The following is a 19,893-nucleotide window of genomic DNA, read 5'->3' on the forward strand; positions in this document are numbered from 1 at the left end:
TGTATCAGTTTGTATCAAATTTCGGAATGCAAAATTCAAATGATTGGAAGCTTAGTTGAAATTTAAAAATATGCTAAAACAAATGGTAGGCTACCCTTCATGGAGTCTGCAAAACAAGGAAAGATGAATTCAGGAACCTATTTGGGCACAAAAGAATGCAGAAATAATGAATTTCTGTGACTATAGAAATCTAACCACAATGGATGATAATGAGGAATTCAATTGGTGGTAACATTTCATCAATGAAGCACTTGAACATATTATCATTTACTTGGAGAAGTTGAAATGGAAAAGGGCAGCAAATTAGAACTTTATACAGTGAGGAAATCTGAAAAGCAGAATTCTGTACAAATGGAAACAAGTATGTGCAATTATTTCATTATCAGCGTTGAAAATCTTTGGGAACTAAATGGAATTCTTGTATTACCAGCAGCAAATTGTGTTTATTACTTTTCCATTCCTTATTAAATTGCTGGACAGAATTCCGGAAGTTGCAGAATTACTGAAATTCTGAAGTGCAGGAACTTTTAATTGATGTTATAAGCTGATACAAGATTTAAATTCAAGCTATTATTTGATTCATTGATTGTAAACATCTATGGAAATAAATTGTTGAAGCTTGAATTGAGTAAGCAGTAGCATCAGATGAGATATCAAGAGTTCAAACCTGAAGTTCAGAATTCTATGTGAAGTCCTGAAAGAGTTGGAAGCTTTGCAAATCCAGGAACTTTGGAATGAATGGAGTATCAAGATTTCAGGAATGATCTCAAGGATAATTGAAGCTCAGATGAAGTGCTGAAACATGAAGTAACAAATGGAATGTGGCATCAGTAGCTTCTAATAAAATTCATTTTAACAATGCAAGATGGAATGGCAGTGACACTGGATAGTAATTGAAAAGCTGAAATGGGTTGAAGGATAAGAATAGAGAAGATAGTGATGTTGAGAAGTGATAATCAATCCAAGAAATAGAGTGTCAAATCTGAAATTGAGCAAGGAAAACAAAGAGGGGGATTGCTGAAATGACATGAATGAGTATAGTGCAGAAAATCAGAAGATGCAGTTTTGCAAAAAATAAAATGGCAGTTTTGTGCCAATTTGGAATGATAATTGCGATGAGCCAGAGCTGCTGGAAAATGGAAGGACTTTGGATAAGCATTGTAAGGGTCTGTAGAGACAACATGAAGGAGTATTGAAAATTTCTTGTGGGTGAACATGTTAGATTGATACAAAGTCTAGCATTGAAGGAAAGCTGAAACTAGAGTGTAGAATGGAGTTTAAGGGGCTAATGACCATAGCAAAAACTGAAATCTAGCTGCCACTTAGTATTGATAATTGGTTATCCTTCTTCTCCAGAGTTTACAAGATTTAAGAGAAGAAATTGTATACCAAACCAGGAAACAAAGCTAGAAACTGAAACTGAACCAAAATGGCAGCCTGAATTTTGGATTGTTACTGCAGTGAGAAAAAGTAAATCCAAGCTGAAATTTTTGTGCTATTGCAGGGAAAGAGAGTAAGCTTTACTGTCTGTCAAATGCAGAAGAGAGTGTTAAGAGAAAAGAAGTGAACATTTGCAGAAGGAACTGCATCCTGATTTAGTTCGAAGTAAAGGCAGACCAGTTTTGTGCCAAAGACAATTTGTTGAATTGTGCCAAGTTATCTTGCTATTTTAATCTGAAATGAATGGAGTTAAATTATTAACTTTCTTCCAAGGTTTTCTTGCTATTCCAGAGTGCAGAATTTCAGATTCAATTGGGGATTTCGAAGAAGCTCCAGCGTAGGAAATGAATGGAGTTGTAGGAACAGAATGTTAGTTGCTAGTTCAGTTTCTGAAAATTGAGGATACAATCTGCACTGGGAATAGAGCGAAGTTAAAGGAAGATTGCAGATTGGTGTGTTTACAAAACCAAATTAGTAACAAGAAGCAATGGGATGAAGAAATGCAGAACTTCATGCGTGGCTGAAATTGAACATCACATAGCATTCTAATTCCATGTCTTCCACCTTGAGTTGAACTTTATCTTTTTATTTGCTCTATCAGAATTAATTCTTCCCTTTACATTTTAATTTTCTCTTCTTTCCAATGGTTGTGAATTTTCATAATTATGCATCTTGATATTGTGATGAAGGTTGAATTAGATGAAAAGCAAGCTTATGGTAGTGGATTTGCTAAGAATAGCTTGAGTGCCCTCCACTTTTGCAAGATTTGAGATTAATAGAGAGCCACCTCAAATTACCTTGAGAGAATTAGAAATGTTATCATTTTCACTTTATTCATGATGGATGAAATTTACTAAGTATTGAACCAAGGTAAAAATAGAGGTCATGAATGTGTGAGTCTATGAAACTTGATACTTACTTGTAACTTCCTTTTACTTTCTTCTAGATATGATCAAGAATAGTTAGGAGAAGGAGGTACCATCTTAGTTGTTATTTTAATGGCTTCACTTGCACGAGGCGTGCAAGAATAAGTGTGGGGGATTTGATAAGCTATGAATTGATACATTAATTTTGGGTTAATATTTGGTGTTCTTTATATATTTGCACATGTTTAACTCCAATTTTAATCATGTTTCCCCAAACAAGGTTTTTATGAGCTTTATGAGGTTTTTTTTCCATCTTATGCATGATTTATTTCTCATTATGTGAATTTGGTCTTGTAGGGTACTAATGGGTTCATGATTCAAGTGGAGGCATGGTTCACTCAACCAAATGGAGCCCAAAGCCATAACTGACCCCAATTGAGCTTGGATTCGAGTCAAACCCCAGCTGGACTAAACCCTAGGTATAAAAGGAAATTTTTGGCACGGTGAACAGTGAGCTCGCGCTACTGTTCATCGTGCCAGTTTTCGTGACGGCGCAGACGCAACTCCCTTCCTTCTTCCAGATCTTCGAGCAAGTTTATCCTCATCGGCGTGGAGTTCCTCAGCCTCCGACGACCAAATTCCATCCATCGTATTTCATCAGCGAAGCATTTTGGCGGGCGGAGCACTGTAGCTGCGAGCTGCGATTTCCAGCTCAGACCAGCGGCGTTCTTCCAGTCTGAGCCTCCATTTCTTCACGGGATTATCGGCGGTGGTCCTCCGGTTATTTTGAACCATTTTCGACAGCACCTCAACGTTCCTAGCTCCATTCCTCAGTTCGCGATTCCAGCGACAGTGAACCCAGCAGCGTGCAATAGAGTACCAAGTCAGAATCTGATCTTGCTGAAGTTTTGTGAGCTGATACAAGTGAATCTGAGTTCGTTTTGAAGCTTGAGGACACCAGACCGATTTCTGTTGGAGTGTTCTCTGCAGATTCTTTGTGCGGTGGCAAGGAAAAGACAAGTTTGGTTCGAGATTTGTGTGTAGGGATGTTAAGCTTTACTGCAGTTAATTTTTTATGCTTAGGTTTTATTATTTCTGCATTTTTTTGTTCTTGAATTTGCTAGTTCATAGCTTAGACTTCTTTGTAGTTTAATTACTACACGAATCTGCTTGTTTGGTTTTGTTCTTGTGATCTTTGTTTCAAGTTCTGCTTTGTTATGTTGGTTTAGCAGTCACTGCTGAAATTGTGTCCCTTAAGCTTGTGTTTAGTTATTTCTTATCAAACCTTTGTAACTGATAAGTTAGTTGTTTGGATGGATTCAAATTAATTTTGAAGCTTGATTAAATCCAAGCGTGACAAGTTAAAAAGATCGTGTTGAGCCTTAGTGGAGTTTTGATCTGCAAAGAGTAGGCTGAAATTCTGAGTTAGGATTTGAGTAGGAAGGAATTAGTTTAATAGTAATTCTTGTAAGTTTTAGATTAGTGTTTTAACTTGATTTTAATTAATTTTCTCAATGATAGGTTTAGCACTGGAATTAGGTTGACTTTAGCTTATTTACTGTTGATTTGGTAGAACTTGTTTCTGATCTGTTCAGAATTCGAATTGCTATAGGGTAGCATTTGGATGTGATTTAATTTTCACAGTAAAGAGTCATTTTGAATACCAAATCCTCATTTCATAACTAGAAAACCCAAAAAGAGTGTTCTTAATTCAAGACAAGCACATTCTAGCATAATCCTCGGAAATTCGACTCGGACCTTATGCTAAAACATTTCCTTGTGTAGTTGTGGGTTTTCGATCATAACATTAATTTGGGAGTTTATTTGTGACATCAATTTGGATAGCTACCAATGTCCAACAGTGAGGATTTTGTTGAACTAATAGAGTCTAGCGATGAGGACTTAGAAATTATTAATGTGGATTAGTCAGATGTTAATGATGAGTAACTATTAGTATTATTGTTCATCAAGTAAGTTATATTTCCATATTATTTTTATGTATAATATCATATTAATAAATTTATTATGATGTATTGTAATATAATTTTGCAGACATTATTTTAGCTGGGCAGCAGGCAGTAGTGCTCCATGGCTACAAGGTTCTACGAGTTGTTGGGGACTCATAAGTATTTTTTTTATTAGTAATTTAAGTTTATATATCCCTTCCTTTATAATATTTTTCATACCTTAATATTTTTTCTTATAGATTTACCCCTGATGATCACAGAGTTGCCACATATATTACGGGCAAATTCAAAGAACGAGTCTACCCTTCTGGTATGACATGGAAGCATGTAAACCAGGAGACCAAGTTGTTTTATTATAATAAATTTGTGATAAGTATATTTAATATACTTTATATTCTATAATATTTTATCCTTTATTATATTAAAGCTTTAATTCAACTTATAATTTTAGAAAATATATACATGGGAGGAAGGTCAAGAGCAATAATTTTAAAATACTTGGAATAGCTATTGTTCCAAATTTTATAGAGACCTTTATTATATGAGAAAGAATGGCACCAAGCCGGTGTATATGCCAACCGAGATATGGGGTACATGGATGGTCACCTAGACTGTAGAAAGGTATAAAACAAATGTTGAAAAAGCTAGAACAAATAGAAATATAGAGCCAGGTGGCCCGAGCACCAGAACGGCTCGATATACGTTAGGTTCCAGATCTATTGTTGATCATGTCATAGATCTAGTGAGTTTAATTTAAAGTTAAATAAATAAATTTTATATTTATTATTAAATTTATATAATTTTGTACCAAATTAATTATGTATATAGGAACATGACCTAGCCCGCCAACCTACTTGTATGGAGGTCTTTCTTAAGACCCACAAAAAAAAAGGATGACACATTTATCGATACTATATCATCTAAGGTCATACACATAAGATTATTTATTTATTACATTTAATTGTTTCTATCTTGATTAACTTTAGTAATTGTGATCAAATTTAATAATATTCCTATTATATTTTTTCAAACAGGATCAAATAACAAATAGTGTGGTTCATGCATCTCAGCCACTAGCAAAGGGGGAGTCACAGTCTCTATCCACCGAGGCATTAAATGAGATTTATTATGATGTTATCAGTGGACAAACAAAAAACTCCACCCTCTACAGTCTTGGCTCCTAGGCCAAAGTCACATTTGATCGTTTGAGGACTCCTAGGGGTCGTGATGGATCCTCTTCCTCTTCTTTTGATATGCAGTCTTTAAGATAGGAAAATTAAGAACTGTGCACTCAAATTATCTCAATAAATAAGAAGATAGAATATTGGATGGTTGTTGAGATGCAGAGGAGCACTGATGAGGATAACAAGCAATGTGAAGATCATGATGCTCTCATGGCTCATATGTGACGGTTCATAGCTAATTTGCCCCCACCACCAATTCTATTTGATTTTGATTCACAGAAGATTCATGATCCATCAGATCCTATTGATTAATTTCTTTTTAGGCTTGTTCAACTAAAACTCAATTTTTTTTATCATACATGATCCGGTAGTTGGGTGGGGCCCGCTCGACAGGAGGTCAAAGTGGTCAACGCGAACTACCTCCCCGATCAGCAGGAAGAGTAGCCAGTGCAATACTTCGACAGCTCGGTCAGACACTGAGCTTCCGACGCACATGAAACTCAAGTAGGGACAGACGAAGGTCGAGCAACTGCCCTGCTCGGCCGAGGAGTGGACGCAGTCTCGACCCGACAGGGAAGGAGCCTTAGCCTGACCAGGCAGAGCCGGATAGCTAATCACTAGCCGAGTGGACGTTCGGCCCGATCAGCAGGAAGAGTAGCCAGTGCAACACTTCGACAGCTCGGTCAGACACCAAGCTTCCGACGCTCATGAAACTCAAGTAGGGGTAGACGAAAGCCGAGCAACCGCCCCACTCGACTGAGCAGTGGACGCAGCCTCGACTCGACAAGCGAAGGAGCCTTAGCCTGACCAGGCGGAGCCGGATAGCTAATCACTGGCCGAGCGGACGTTCAACCCGACCATCGTATCACCCTAACGGCAGACTTGCTGAGCAGCTCTCTCGCTCGACCCAATAACAGACAAAGGAAGCAGTTGGCAATATCTTCCTAGGGACCAGTGTCATCGACAAGCGGCATGGTCGGTGACGTGGTCAGACAGAGAATCGTACGGTGGAAGCTTCTACTGTCACGTCAGGGATATGCTCAGACTATTAAGGTATGGCGGCAGACACACTTTTCTAACATGGCATTTCCAGGTATGCTTTAGGAAGCGTGCACATCTTGGGAAGCGTGCACGCACCTCCTGGTAGCTCTATATAAGAAGTCCCAAAGCTTCATCAGAGGTATGATTTCACTACTGTAGCTACTGTTACGTTGTTGCTCCTCTTTCTACTTCATTCTTCATTCGCTTGCCGCAGGTGACTGACTTGAGCATCGGAGGGTCATCGCCGAGGAACCCCTCCCTGGCTCGGCACTAACGACTCTATGGTTGCAGGCTTAGCTCATCGGAGGTTCACGCCATCTCCAGTCGACATCCAGTCAACGTAAGCGCCACCTTCCCAGCATCCGTCTACTCACACTCGGACAGGATCAAATTTGATGCCGTCTATGGGAATGCACCTGAATCTGAGCTGAGAAGATGGAGAAAGCTGGACATCTCCACACTGTGACACTCACTCCAGAGGAGCTCGATGTGCTCATTCAGGTACGAGTAACAAAGATAGTCGAGTAGCAACAACAAAAGGCACTAGACGACCAGCTGGCGCAATAGGCAATGTTGGCCTCTGGGAGCCGAGTGATGCACGAAGACCGACCGGAGCAACTCTCTATATGGGGACAGAACAAGATGTCGACCGACACTCCAGGAGAGGTTCCGCCGGCGCCCATCCTATTTCATCAGCCGTTATTTTAGATGCCCTCGGAGATTACTCAGGCCAACCAAGATAGGGGTTCTTCAGATGAGGCTCCCGTTCGGGACGCAAAAAAGGGCAAAGAGCCCCAAGCTGATTCATCACCCGAGCGGATCAACCGACAATTCTTAGAGGTCACTCTGCAGGATCCGCTGCCGAAACACTACGCTCCCCTAGCGATAGGAGAATATAACGGGTCGACCAACCCGGATGACCATCTGGGTAAGTTCGATAACACCACTACCCTTCATCAGTACACAGATGGAGTCAAGTGTCGAGTCTTCCTCACTACGCTCTCCGGCTCGGCCCAATGGTGGTTTAGAAGGTTGTCGGGCGTGTCTATCCGAAGCTTTAAAGATTTTCGAACGACTTTCCTTCACCACTTCGCGAGCAGCAAACGTTATCAGAAAACAAGCGGCAGCCTATTTTCCATGAAGCAGGGCCAGAGGGAAACTCTACGAGCCTACATCCAGCGCTTCAACCAGGTGGCGATGGATATCCCCTCGGTCTCGTCTGAGACCATGATGAACATGTTCACGCAAGGGCTCGTGGACGGAGGCTTCTTCCGATCGTTCGTCAGGAAGCCGTCTCGCGACTACGACTACATGCTGAAGAAGGCCAATGAGTACATAAACGTGGAAGAAGCCTGGGTGGCCCGAAGGAAGGAGGCTCCATCCGAATCATCGGTGTCGACTGAACGACGACCACCATCCAACCATCAACCTCCAAGAGGGCCCCGAGCCGAAGGAATACGCCCACACCAAGAAGCAAGGCCACATGTCGTCCAACATGTTGCCGCAGAACGGCCGAGGCCCAAGGGGAAGGTATGGACCCCTTTATTCTGCTCATTCCATTAGTCTGCATCTCACAACACCCGCGACTGTCGTGGGTTCAATCCGGTCGCCCAACTGACGCCTAAGAGTTATCGATATCGATCCCCTTCTCCTGACCGGCAACACGAGCATCATCGGGCCAATCGATGAGAAGAAACAAGGCGATCACCAAGGCAGCCTCATCAGAGAAGTGCGGAGCTGACAAGAGCTTAGCGTGAGCGAAGCAGGCCGTCCGCTCGGGAGGAGGAAAATAGGAGCAATGTCGCTCGAGGAGAGATCAACATCATAGCTGGCGGGCCGACCGGCGGAGATTCCAACCAAGCTCAGAAGTCACATGCCCGGTGGTTAGAAATCCATGCAGTGGGCTGCAGTCGGGAACAGGCCATTGGACCCGAGATCGGCTTTGGCCCTCGGGATCTTGAAGGAGTTGAAGTGCCGCACGACGACACACTCATTATTCGAGAGGTAATCGCCAATTACACTATTCATCGTATATTTCTTGACACAGGCAGCTCGGTTAAGATCATTTTCAAGAAGGCGTTCGACCAGCTCCAAATCGACCGGGGTGAGCTGTTGCCAATGACAACCCCTCTGTATAGGTTCACTGGCAATGAAGTCTTGTTGATTGGCCAAATCAAGATGGTCATCTCGCTCGGGGAGGAACCACTCAGAAGGATGAGGACCACGAACTTCATCGTGATAAACGCCCCCTCCACCTACAATGTCATTTTGGGCCGACCAACCCTCAATGAATTCCGAGCGGTCATCTCAACCTTCTGTCAGAAGATTAAGTTCTCGGTAGAAGATTGAGTCGGAGAAGTAAAGGGAGATCAGCTCGCCGCTCGGAAATGTTATGTCGAGATGGTCAAGACCGAGGCAAAGTCTGCTCAGAAAACACCCCGAATAGAGGTAAGCACCATAACGGAGAAGCCCCCTACTTTGGTTTATGAGGAGAAAGAAGAGGTGCAGATACATCCGGGCCGAGCGAAGGTGACGACCTTCATAGCATCTGACCTAGAGGCTGGGCAGAAAGCCGAGCTGATTAGTTGTCTCCGGCAGAACCATGACGTATTCGCATGGTCCACCCATGAGCTGCTCGGCATTTCCCCAAGCATCGTGCAGCATGAGCTCCACATCCGACCAAACGCTTGGCCGGTGAAGCAAAGGAAGAGGGACTTTAGCGCTGAGCGGAATCTAATTATCTAGGCGGAGATTGAGAAGCTACTGGAGCTTGGCCACATACGCGAGGTTCAGTTCCTGAGCTGGCTGGCCAATGTGGTGCTGGTCTCCAAGCCGGGCAATAAATGGAGGGTCTACATCGACTTTAGGGATCTTAACAAAGCGTGCCCAAAGGACTTCTATCTCATGCCTCGGATAGATCAGATGGTAGACTCCATGGATGGGTGCGAGCTAATATGCATGCTGGACGCATACCAGGGGTATCATTAAGTGCCGCTCGCCCGTGAAGATCATAAGAAAGTTTTCTTCATCACTGTTGATGGTATGTACTGCTACAACGTAATGTCGTTCGGCCTGAAGAATGCAGGAGCCACCTACCAGAGACTGATGAACAAAATGTTCTGGCGGCAGATTGGTCGTAACATGGAGGTATATGTCGACAACATATTAATTAAATCCCTCCAAGCCGCCGATCTCTGCGTCGATATCAAGGAAACCTGCCAGACCCTTCGGGCGTACGACATCAAGTTAAATCCTCAAAAGTGTTTATTCGGCGCAAGGAGTGGGTGCTTCTTGAGATATATCATCACCAAGTGAGGCATTGAGGTAAACCCCAGCAAGGTAAAGGCACTCCAGGATATGCCACCGCCGAGAAACTTGAAGGAAGCTCAGCGCCTCACTGGTCGGAAAACAGCATTATCACGGTTCATCTCCAACTCGTCCGACCGGAGCCTTCCGTTCTTCAAGATCCTGCGCCCAGCCACCAAGTTCTAGTGGAACAAAGAGTGTGACCAGGCCTTCGAGGAGCTTAAAACATATCTGAATTCGCTACCTGTACTAGCTAAGTCTACTGCCTGTGAACCACTCCACATCTATCTGTCTTCGATCGAGCACACTGTCGGCTCGGCACTGGTTCGGTAGAATGGCGAAGAACAGAAAACGTATTTCTTGAGTCATATATTAAAGGATGTTGAATCTTGCTACACCGGCCTTGAGAAGCTCGCATTTGCTTTGGTACTTGCCGCTCAGAGGCTCCGTCCTTATTTCCTTGCTCATACTATCATTGTGATGACCAACAGCCTTCTGGGAAGATTCTTGCTTAACACAGAGGCATCCGGTCGGTTGATCATATGGACGACGGAGCTCAGTGAGTTCGATATCCAATACCAACTCCGAACGACCATCAAGGCGCAGTCCTTGGCAGATTTTGTCACGGATGTACAAAACCCTGAACCCGACTTGATCTGGAAGGTATATGTGGACAGGTCATCCACCCGATAGGGTAGTGGGATTGGCATACTGCTTATCTCCCCGCAAGAAGAGCGAGTTCAGTTGTTCGTTCAGCTAGAGTACCGGGTAACTAACAACGAAGTTGAGTACGAGGCACTTATAGCCGACCTACAGGTTGCTCGACATATCGGCGCTAGCAAGGTTCTTATCCACTCTGATTCTTAATTAGCTGCTTAGCAGCTGGTTGGAGTATTCAAGATTAGTAACACGCGCCTAAAGTTGTACGCCGAAGCCTTCGAAAAGTTGAAGGCAAACTTCTGGGAGGTAATCATCCAAAAGATCCCTCAAGCGGAGAAATAAGCGACGGACGAGCTGGCCAAATTGGCGAGCTCACTCTCGCCGATCGGCATTACTCAACCGATTGAGCAAGTATCCTTGGTGGCGCACGTCGATCGGATGGAGGGGCTCACTTTCCCTAGCGATTGGAGAATGACCATAATAGAGTTTCTACCATCAGGAGCTACGCCTTCTGATCGGGGAGGGAAGCTTGCTTATTGAGAAGAAGGGTCGGTCGCTTCACCTTAGTCGGGGACCAGCTCTACAAGAAGACCTTCTCTAGGCCATTGCTTAAATGTGTCGGGTCGGAAGACGTCGACTATATACTGCAAGAAGTACACCAAGGCTCCTATGGAGGGCATCCAGGCGGTCGGTCGCTAGCAAGGAAAAATCTGTTGGCCGGGTACTTCTGGCCGACTCTACAGGAAGATGTCATTCAGACAGTAGCTAACTGTCTATCCTGCCAAAAGTACCACCACCTCTCCCACCGGTCGACTGAAGAAATGAAGGCTTCCACTGTGTCGTGCTCGTTCGACCAATGGGGCATGGATATTGTGGGACCCTTCCCCATGGCGATCGGACAACGAAAGTTTCTGCTTGTCGAAGTAGACTATTTCTCCAAGTGGGTTGAAGCCGAGCCGCTGGCAAAAATAACCGAACAGATGGTCCAAAAGTTCATTTGGCAGCATATCATCTATCGGTTCGGCATTCCGCGCTGACTCGTCTCAGACAATGGTAGACAATTCGCCGGACAGAAACTCAAAGAATGGTGTGAGGGATATGGCATCCAACAAGCTTTCACCTCTATAGCATACCCTCAAAGCAACGGACAGGTTGAAGTCGCCAATCGAGAGATCTTGCGGGTTCTGCGAATGCGGCTTGACCACATCGGAGGGAGCTAGGTAAACAAGCTCCCTGGCGTGTCATGGGCAATCCACACGACCCCTAAGGAAGGCACGGGTGTAACCCCATTCCACCTTGTATACAGTGGTGAAGCGGTCGTCTCGGTCAAGGTGGGAGTCGAGTCCAATCAAATACAGCACTACGGCGAAGACAACGCCGAACGGAGGCTTCTGGAGCTAGACTTCGTGGATGAGATGCGCGACAAAGCAGCCGTTCGACTGATGGCTTATAGGAAGAGGATGAGGCAAAACTACAATCAACGAGTAATCCTGAGGTCGTTCTAAGTCGGCGACCTCGTATGGAAGAAGGTGAAGTCGATCAGCGATGTCACTAAGCTAGAAGCTCTGTGGGTCAGACTATTCAAAGTCGTAGAGAAGCTTCGCTCTGGCACCTACTACCTAGAAGATGAAGACGGGTGGCAACTAGAACGTCCTTAGAGCGCGAACCATCTCCAGCCGTACTGATCTGGATGAAAGGTGCGCCAATGTAATTGAAGTGACCTTCCATTTTTCCTGTGCCCTCTCGTTGCAAGATTGAAATGAAAAATAAAAGGTTCCCCAAATACTCATTGAGTGGTGACGTTAAACTCATGTCTCCATCGACGGTCGAGCGGCAACCTTAAACTCCTGCCTTAGAAGATCGTCGAGCGGCGACGTTAAATCCATGTCTCCATCGATGGTCGAGCGGTGACCTTAAACCCCGGTCTTCACCAAATCGTCGAACGGCGACGTTAAACCCATGTCTCCATCGACGATCTAGCGGCAACCTTAAACTCCTGCCTTAGAAGATCGTCAAGCGACGACGTTAAACCCATGTCTCCATCGACGGTTAAGCGGTGACCTTAAACCCTAGTCTTCACCAAATCATCCAACGGCGACGTTAAGCTCATGTCTCCATCAATGGTCGAGCGGCAACCTTAAACCCCGGTCTTCAACAAATCGTCGAGCGGCAACGTTAAACCCATGTCTCCATCGACAGTCGAGCAGTGACCTTAAACTCCTGCCTTAGAAGATCATCGAGTGGCGACATTAAACCCATGTATCCATCGACGGTCGAGCGGCGGCCTTAAACCCCGGTCTTCACCAAATCGTCGAGCGGCAATGTTAAACCCATGTTTCTATCGACGGTCGAGCGGCGACCTTAAACCCCGGTCTTCACCAAATCGTCGAGCAGCGACGTTAAATCCATGTCTCCATCGATGGTCGAGCGGCGACCTTAAACTCCTACCTTAGAAGATCGTCTAGCGGAGACGTTAAAACCCAGAGTCGAGCGGTGACTATAAACCCCGGAGGTATGATCCTAGCGAATATTTCAATAATGAAAGTACGGTCGTAATAGCCGATCAAAACTATACAACCAAATACTTAGCAAAAAATGGCATATGAAGAAAGAGCGCAAAAAGATTTCATTGATAATAGGTTACTGTCGAACGGCAGTAGTACATTCAAAGCTTACAAAAATGTGCTCTCTATAAGCCCCTTGCTCACTCAATATAATCAAAGGCTTCATCGGGAATGGACTTGAGGAGCTGAACGCGGTTCACGTCGCTATCAGACAGGGCCTCAGAGACGTGGTCGTTCGCCTTCAGCTGGCTGAGCATCGCATCGATCACCAGCTCAAACGATCGGACAATTCGATCGGTAGCCTTCCCCAAAAACTGGTCCGAGCGAAGGTACTGTTGCTTCAGGACCACAAAGTGACTCAGCTCAGCCTCCTGGTAGGCAATCGGTGCAGCACTAGAGGCCACCAGCTCCTCTTCGAGGTGCTTCACTTGGCCTTTAAGCTCCACCTCCTTCGCCAAACGACTCTCCCGCTCAGCAACCAGAAAGTTTTCTGCATCCTTCAGCTTCTCGGCCAACTGCCAAGCCTCCTGGTTTTTCTCTTCTAGGTCAGCAATGGCCCGTCGTTTCCTCGTGGAGGCCAGATCAAGCTTCCTATCATAAGTCTTTAGCTGTGCCTTGATCTGGCCCAGCCTACTAGCCTGCTCGGCCGATTTTTGCTGCTCCTCCGCTAGAAGTTGTTGGGCCTTTTCTAGCTCGGCCTGCAGACGGGTGATCGGTGGCCCCTAGGAGGAGGAGGCTTCTCCAGAAATTTTGAGCTTCTTCAGCTCATCCTCCACTTGTGCCAACCGCTGACACATGGCAATGTTCTCCACCCCAGAACTGCAAGCAAACATTAGTGCCGAACGGAGGTAACTTATGAATTGATAATTGAAAATACTAACCCTGGTGGACATCTCCAGATGACTGTCAGCAAGCGCGCCAGGGGGTTTCATGGTCGTTCATGCCCTCGCTTCCTCCGAGATGTGGGCAAGCCGACCACGAATATAAACTTGATGTCAAGGAGAGCTAGGCTGGTCGCCCGATGCTAGAAGATCCTTCGTCGGAAGGCGAAGCGTGGTGGTGATGGATCATCGCTCGGCCGGCGCCGATTAAGCGGAGGCCGACAAGTCGAAAGCTTGAGCAGGAGGGACTGGCAGAATGGCGGACCGTGTCACCTTCCGCCTAGCTGGTGGTAAGGAAGTGATTGGCTGAACGACGAGCAGCTCCGATAGCTCAGCCAAAGATGGAGTCCGCTCGGAAGAGGAGGCCTCCACTATTGCGGGAGCGGCCGAAGATGGGGTGCCTCCCCCCGCAGAAGCTTGTACGGTCAATGTGGCGAAGCGGGAGGGCGCGTCCGTTCGGCGTCTTTTGTGGGTGAGCGGTACTTCATTACCCGAGGATCCCGAACCCTCAGCAGGGATGACGAGTGGTGCTTCTCGGACCAATCCTGGGTCGGCTGCCCTTCTTGCACTGGGAGTCCGCTTGGCGGTCCCATCGCCCACAGTTGCGGTCTCCCCAACCGTGCCCTCTTGCAAGCCGACTGGGGTTAATCCGAGCCGCTCCATCTCCTTGGCTACGGCTGCTTCAATCTCTGTTTGCTTGGCCTTCATTATGCCGGCTGGTCGGGCGTGCATCATGATGTCGGCTGTAAAAGAAAAAAAGAATCAGTTAGACTCAAAGGAAGAAGGCTGAAAAATTTTATACCTAGGCTGCTTGGGAGCCTTGCTCGGATCGGACTCGGCCCGAATATGTACATCACGCCCTCCGACAACAACTTATGAATGTCAAACTTCAGACCGGCTAGCATGTTGGCGGCATGGAGGTAGTCCAGCCGAGTCTTATACTTCTTCAAATCAGGTTGAGGAGGAAGCCCGGTCTGCCATCTAGTTCGGAAGCTTGGCCACTCGGGGAATCTCAAGAAGAAGAAATATTCCTTCCAGTGTTTGTTGGAGGTGGGCATTCTATCGAAGAAGACTAGGCCGATTCGAGATTGGAAAAGGTAAGTGCCCACCTCGAACTGTTTAGAATAGTAGAAGTAGTGGAAGACCTGAGGGGTCAGTGGAATGTTGTGCACTCGGAACAACACTATCACGCCGCACAGCAAGAGAAAGGAATTGGGGATGAGCTGGGCGAGCGGGACACGAAAGAAGTTGCAAACCTCGGTTATGAAAGGGTGGATGGGAAATCAAAGGACGACCACGAATTGGTCTCGAAAGAAACAGACTGTGGCGACCGACGGGTCATTGGGCCGGTCGGACGGGGAGGCTAGAATTATCTTATGGTCAGAAGGGATATCAAAGGCATTTATCAGACTCGCAGCGTCACTCACGTCAAACCGAGTCTCCATGGTAGTATACCAGAAACCAGGAGCGGGGTTGGACGGCTGCGAGGAGCTCACCGTGGCCGAAAAACAAAAAGGCAGAAGGCTCAATGGGAGAAATGGCCAAAAAAACAAAGAAAATGGAAAGCCGTGGAGGTGGAAAGAACACTGGAAAGCTGTAACAGAAGGAAAGGGAAAGCATATGAGTGGGAGAGGACCGTTGGAGCACTGAACACAAAAGAACCGTCGGAGCAGAATCAAGGACCACTGGAACACTGGACACAGAAGAACCCCCGGAGCAGAACTATCAGAGAACACGAAGAAAATGCAGAGGAGGAAATGGCGACACTGAGACTTTATAAAGATGAGTGCGGCCGACCCGAGCCATCCGATCTAGGGCATAGGAATCGAAGCACGCATTCGGTCGTTGAATTCGAACCGCCAAACATCACATAAGTAGTTGTCACCTTGGACGTGCGACGGCGAGACAGCATTTAATAAGCATAGGCGCGTGCTTGGCCTTAATGGGGGTGATTGAGGAGATTCGGGCGGTGTCAGCATTGACCGCTTGACTCATACCCCTCTAGGAATGATGAGGAAAAATATCCAAGTGCCAAGGCTCAATGCACCGACTAGCAGAGAAAGACAAGGCCTAAGCCGATCGGGATTTAACCCACCCCTCGGCTGATTGCCCGACCGGTCACCAGCTACTTGTTCAGTCAGTCAGACTTGCCGCCTTCTTCGACTAGACTTGAGGGGGAGGCACGTGATCCGATGGTTGGGTGGGCCCCGCTCGACGGGAGGTCAAAGTGGTCAACGCAAACTACCTCCCCGATCAGTAGGAAGAGTAGCCAGTGCAACACTTCGACAGCTCGGTCAGACATCGAGCTTCCGACGCTCATGAAACTCAAGCAGGGACAGACGAAGGCTGAGCGACCGCCCCGCTCTGCCGAGCAGTGGACGCAGCCTCGACCCGACAGGCGAAGGAGCCTTAGCTTGACCAAGCGGAGCCGGATAGCTAATCACTGGCCGAGCGGACATTCGGCCCGACCATCATATCACCCTGACGACAGACTGGCCGAGCGGCTCTCCCGCTCGGCCCAATAACAGACAAATGAAGCAGTTGGCAATATCTTCCTAGGGACCAATGTCATTGACAGGTGGCATGGTCGGCGACGTGATCAGACAGAGAATCGTACGGTGGAAGTTTCCACTGTCACGTCAGGGATATGCTCAAGCTGTTAAGGTATGGCGGTAGGTACACTTTTCTGACACGGCCTTTCCAAGTATGCTTTGGGAAGCGTGCACATCTTGGGAAGCGTGCACACGCCTCCTGGTAGCTCTATATAAGAAGTCCCAAAGCTTCATCAGAGGTATGATTTCACTACTGTAACTACTATTACGCTGCTGCTCCTTCATTCTTCTTTCGCTTGCCGCCGGTGACTAACTTGAGCATCGGATGGCCATCGCTGAGGAACCCCTCCCTGGCTCGGCACTAATGACTCTGTAGTTGTAGACTTAGCTCGTCGGAGGTCCATGCTATCTCCAATCGACATCCCGTCAACGTAAGCGTCACCTTCCCAGCGTTCGTCTATTACACTCGGACAGGATCAATACATAAATCATACAAAATATATTTATCATATAGAAATTAGCTAATTTCTAGATATTGTATTACTATATGTTTCAGGAGTCCAAGCCTAATAACATTGATGATCATCATTTGCTTATTTCTTTTATCCAGGTATTAAATTTGGTTTTATATATATATATATATATATATATATATATATATATATATATATATATATATATATATATATATATATATATATATATATATATGCAACATTTTTATTTCTATTGTATTTGACTTTCTATCGTATTAATATATCGTATTTGACTTTCTTCTAGAGATTTTCTATTCTATTTTATATATGAATATACTATTCAGATTATGGATTATGGATTATGGATAGTGTAGATTTTTCTATTAGATTATTTGTATATGCTTGTATGATTGTTCAATTATCGGATTATGTTTAGATGTTTGTTTCTGCTATGGATTGTGAAATGTATTTGTATTGTGAAAATGTGCTTAATGTATCGATTGTAAAATGTGAATGTATGGATGAATGTGAAATATATTTATGTGGATTGTAAATGTCATCATTTGTAATTGTTTTACTTGTATATGAAAATTGTAAATAGGACATTTAGGTTTGCTGGGTTTTTTTTTTCTTTTGCAATACCGACGAAATAGGTATTCCATCGGTAAATATCGAATAAGCGATTTCGTTAGTGGTTACCGATAGAATACTATATTCCGTCGATAATCCCTTAATAGATTACTGACAGAATATGATATTCGATAATCTCTTAATAAATTATCGATGGAATCACCTATATATTCCGTCGATAGCTACCGACGGAATAGATGATTCCTTCCTTAAGTCTTTTATAAATACACCAACCAAATATATTATTTTGTCAATGATATTTACATTGAAAAATTATTTTCCACGAAATTTATTTTTCATCGATAAAATATTTCTAGACTAATTATCTTCTAACAAAATATTTTCATCGTAATTATGTCATTAAATACTTAGAATTATTATGAAAATGTTCGTTAGTAAAAGTGTTTATTTTATAATGACCTTGGCCGAACATCCGAGAGAGAGAGAGAGAGAGAGAGAGAGAGAGAAAGATGAAAAAACACCGACAACGGTATGTGAAGTCATTTAAATTAGTGTAATTCCAACCCTATGTACCAGATAATGTCACTTAACAGTAAACTCTAAATATGAGATTAATGTCTCATTCAGTATTTCCATCCACCGCTCTTTTCATTCACAGTTTTCCAACATCACGATCATCCATGGAATTCTTATTTCATCCATGTAAAAATATCAACACCAGTATTTCCATCCACCGCTCTTAAACAGTACTCATGATCATCCATGAAATTCTTATTGGAAAGCAATCAGCAAGAACAACTGATCTACTTGATGAACTCCAAGACCCAAGTGCCGGCGAACGCAGGAAGAGCGTTGAATCCATAGAATCCTGCTTCCTTCGCCAGCGCCCTGAACTCCTCCACTGTTCTCTCTTTTCCGCCCACGCTGTAGGCCGCCATGCACAGGTCCAGCTGGAAAATGGATTTGGCTTCGGGCGTCGCCACCGGCGTCTCTGGAACAACGTACTCCATCACCACCGCTTTGCCTTTCTCCGCCGGCAGCGCCTTCCAGCAGTTCTTAAGTATCTTCACGCAGTGCTCGTCGCTCCAATCGTGAAGAATCCACTACATTTGTTCAACTGTTAGTGGATTGATCTGAAATCGTTAAACGTCATCACTGTTGAATTGATTGACCTTTAGGATGATGGCATCGCCGGCAGGAACGGCTTCGAACATGTCTCCGCCTCGGTGCTCCACTCGGGTGAGGGCCGGAGCATCGGAGACGACGTGAGGGAGGTCAAAGTTGATGCCGTGGACGTGGGGGTAGAAGGAGGTGATGAGCCGGAGGTTGCTGCCGGTGTTTCCGCCGACGTCCACGAGAACCTGCACGTCAGAGAAGCCGTCGTAACGGAGCAGTATGTTGTTCATGACGAGCGTGGAGGCGCCCTTCATCGCGCCGTTGAACACCTTGTTGAACCGCCGGTCGCCGCCTTGGTACTCGAACGTCGTCATGCCGTACGCCGCCATCACCGGGTGGCCGCCGTTCAAGATGGAGTCCGTGAAATAGCGCCTGAAACCCCCTCAGAAATTTGGAAATTTACTTTTTAGCCTTAGTTTAAATTTTGTTTTTGTCAATTATGCAGGGTATCATGTAGTATTTATTTTAAACTACAAGGTCGTAAAATGAAAATTTTCTGCAAATTATATATGGTACCGCATGTCGATCAAGACTTGATCCTGATGAAGCAGAACTAGATTGGCCACCGTGCCGCCGTCGTCGTTCTGCACCAAATACTTGCAAATGGGCGCGGCGGAGTACTTCAGGCGGCCACCGTCCGCGGCGCAACCGACGATGGAGTTCGCAGCGAGCAAGCGGAGGATGCGCTCGACCATGTCTGCGGCCGACGGGTTGGTGGTCGGCAAGCGGCCGGCGAGATCCTCGGAGCTCAGCGAGGCCGTCGGTCCGGCTTGGACCAGCATCTCGAGGAGGCCGAGCTCAATTGCCGTCTTGAGAACCATGGGAAGGACAACGACGCAGGACAGCTGGAAAGCCCGGGAGCACTCCCGCTCCTCCTCCTCCTCCTCCAGCGACAACTTCGGCGGGGCCATGGGACGAAACAGAGCAAGCAAGAGAGGAAAGAGAGTGGAGGGTCTTCTAATCCTTACGTTTTATAGCAAAGATTCCGTGAATTAATTTTAATTCCGCATATAGAAATATTGACGCTTTTCATGTGCTCAATTTAAAAATATGACGCGAGGAAAATAATAATACATATTTGTTTGGTCTCAAGGTGAAGTTGGACCGGTTTGAAATGAACCGGCTTAGAAAATTTTGGCTCAGTGGCGGTTGCACGATATTCATTAATAACTATCAAAATATTTAATTA

At 45.5% G+C, this 19,893-nt stretch overlaps 1 protein-coding gene across 1 annotated transcript; it reads right to left on the reverse strand.

Moving 5' to 3' along the window:
• Positions 1 to 18,205: 18,205 nt before the first annotated feature.
• On the reverse strand, positions 18,206 to 19,628 carry LOC122000275 (caffeic acid 3-O-methyltransferase-like). Its single transcript, XM_042554733.1, has 3 exons — positions 19,221 to 19,628; positions 18,701 to 19,076; positions 18,206 to 18,631 (listed from the first exon to the last, which is right to left on the reverse strand). Exons 1-3 carry the CDS (start codon positions 19,613 to 19,615, stop codon positions 18,332 to 18,334), a joined length of 1,071 nt encoding a protein of 356 aa, XP_042410667.1. The 5' UTR covers positions 19,616 to 19,628; the 3' UTR covers positions 18,206 to 18,331.
• Positions 19,629 to 19,893: the final 265 nt, after the last annotated feature.

The sequence above is a fragment of the Zingiber officinale genome, chromosome 7A (assembly GCF_018446385.1).
Source record: "Zingiber officinale cultivar Zhangliang chromosome 7A, Zo_v1.1, whole genome shotgun sequence".
NCBI lineage: Eukaryota > Viridiplantae > Streptophyta > Magnoliopsida > Zingiberales > Zingiberaceae > Zingiber > Zingiber officinale.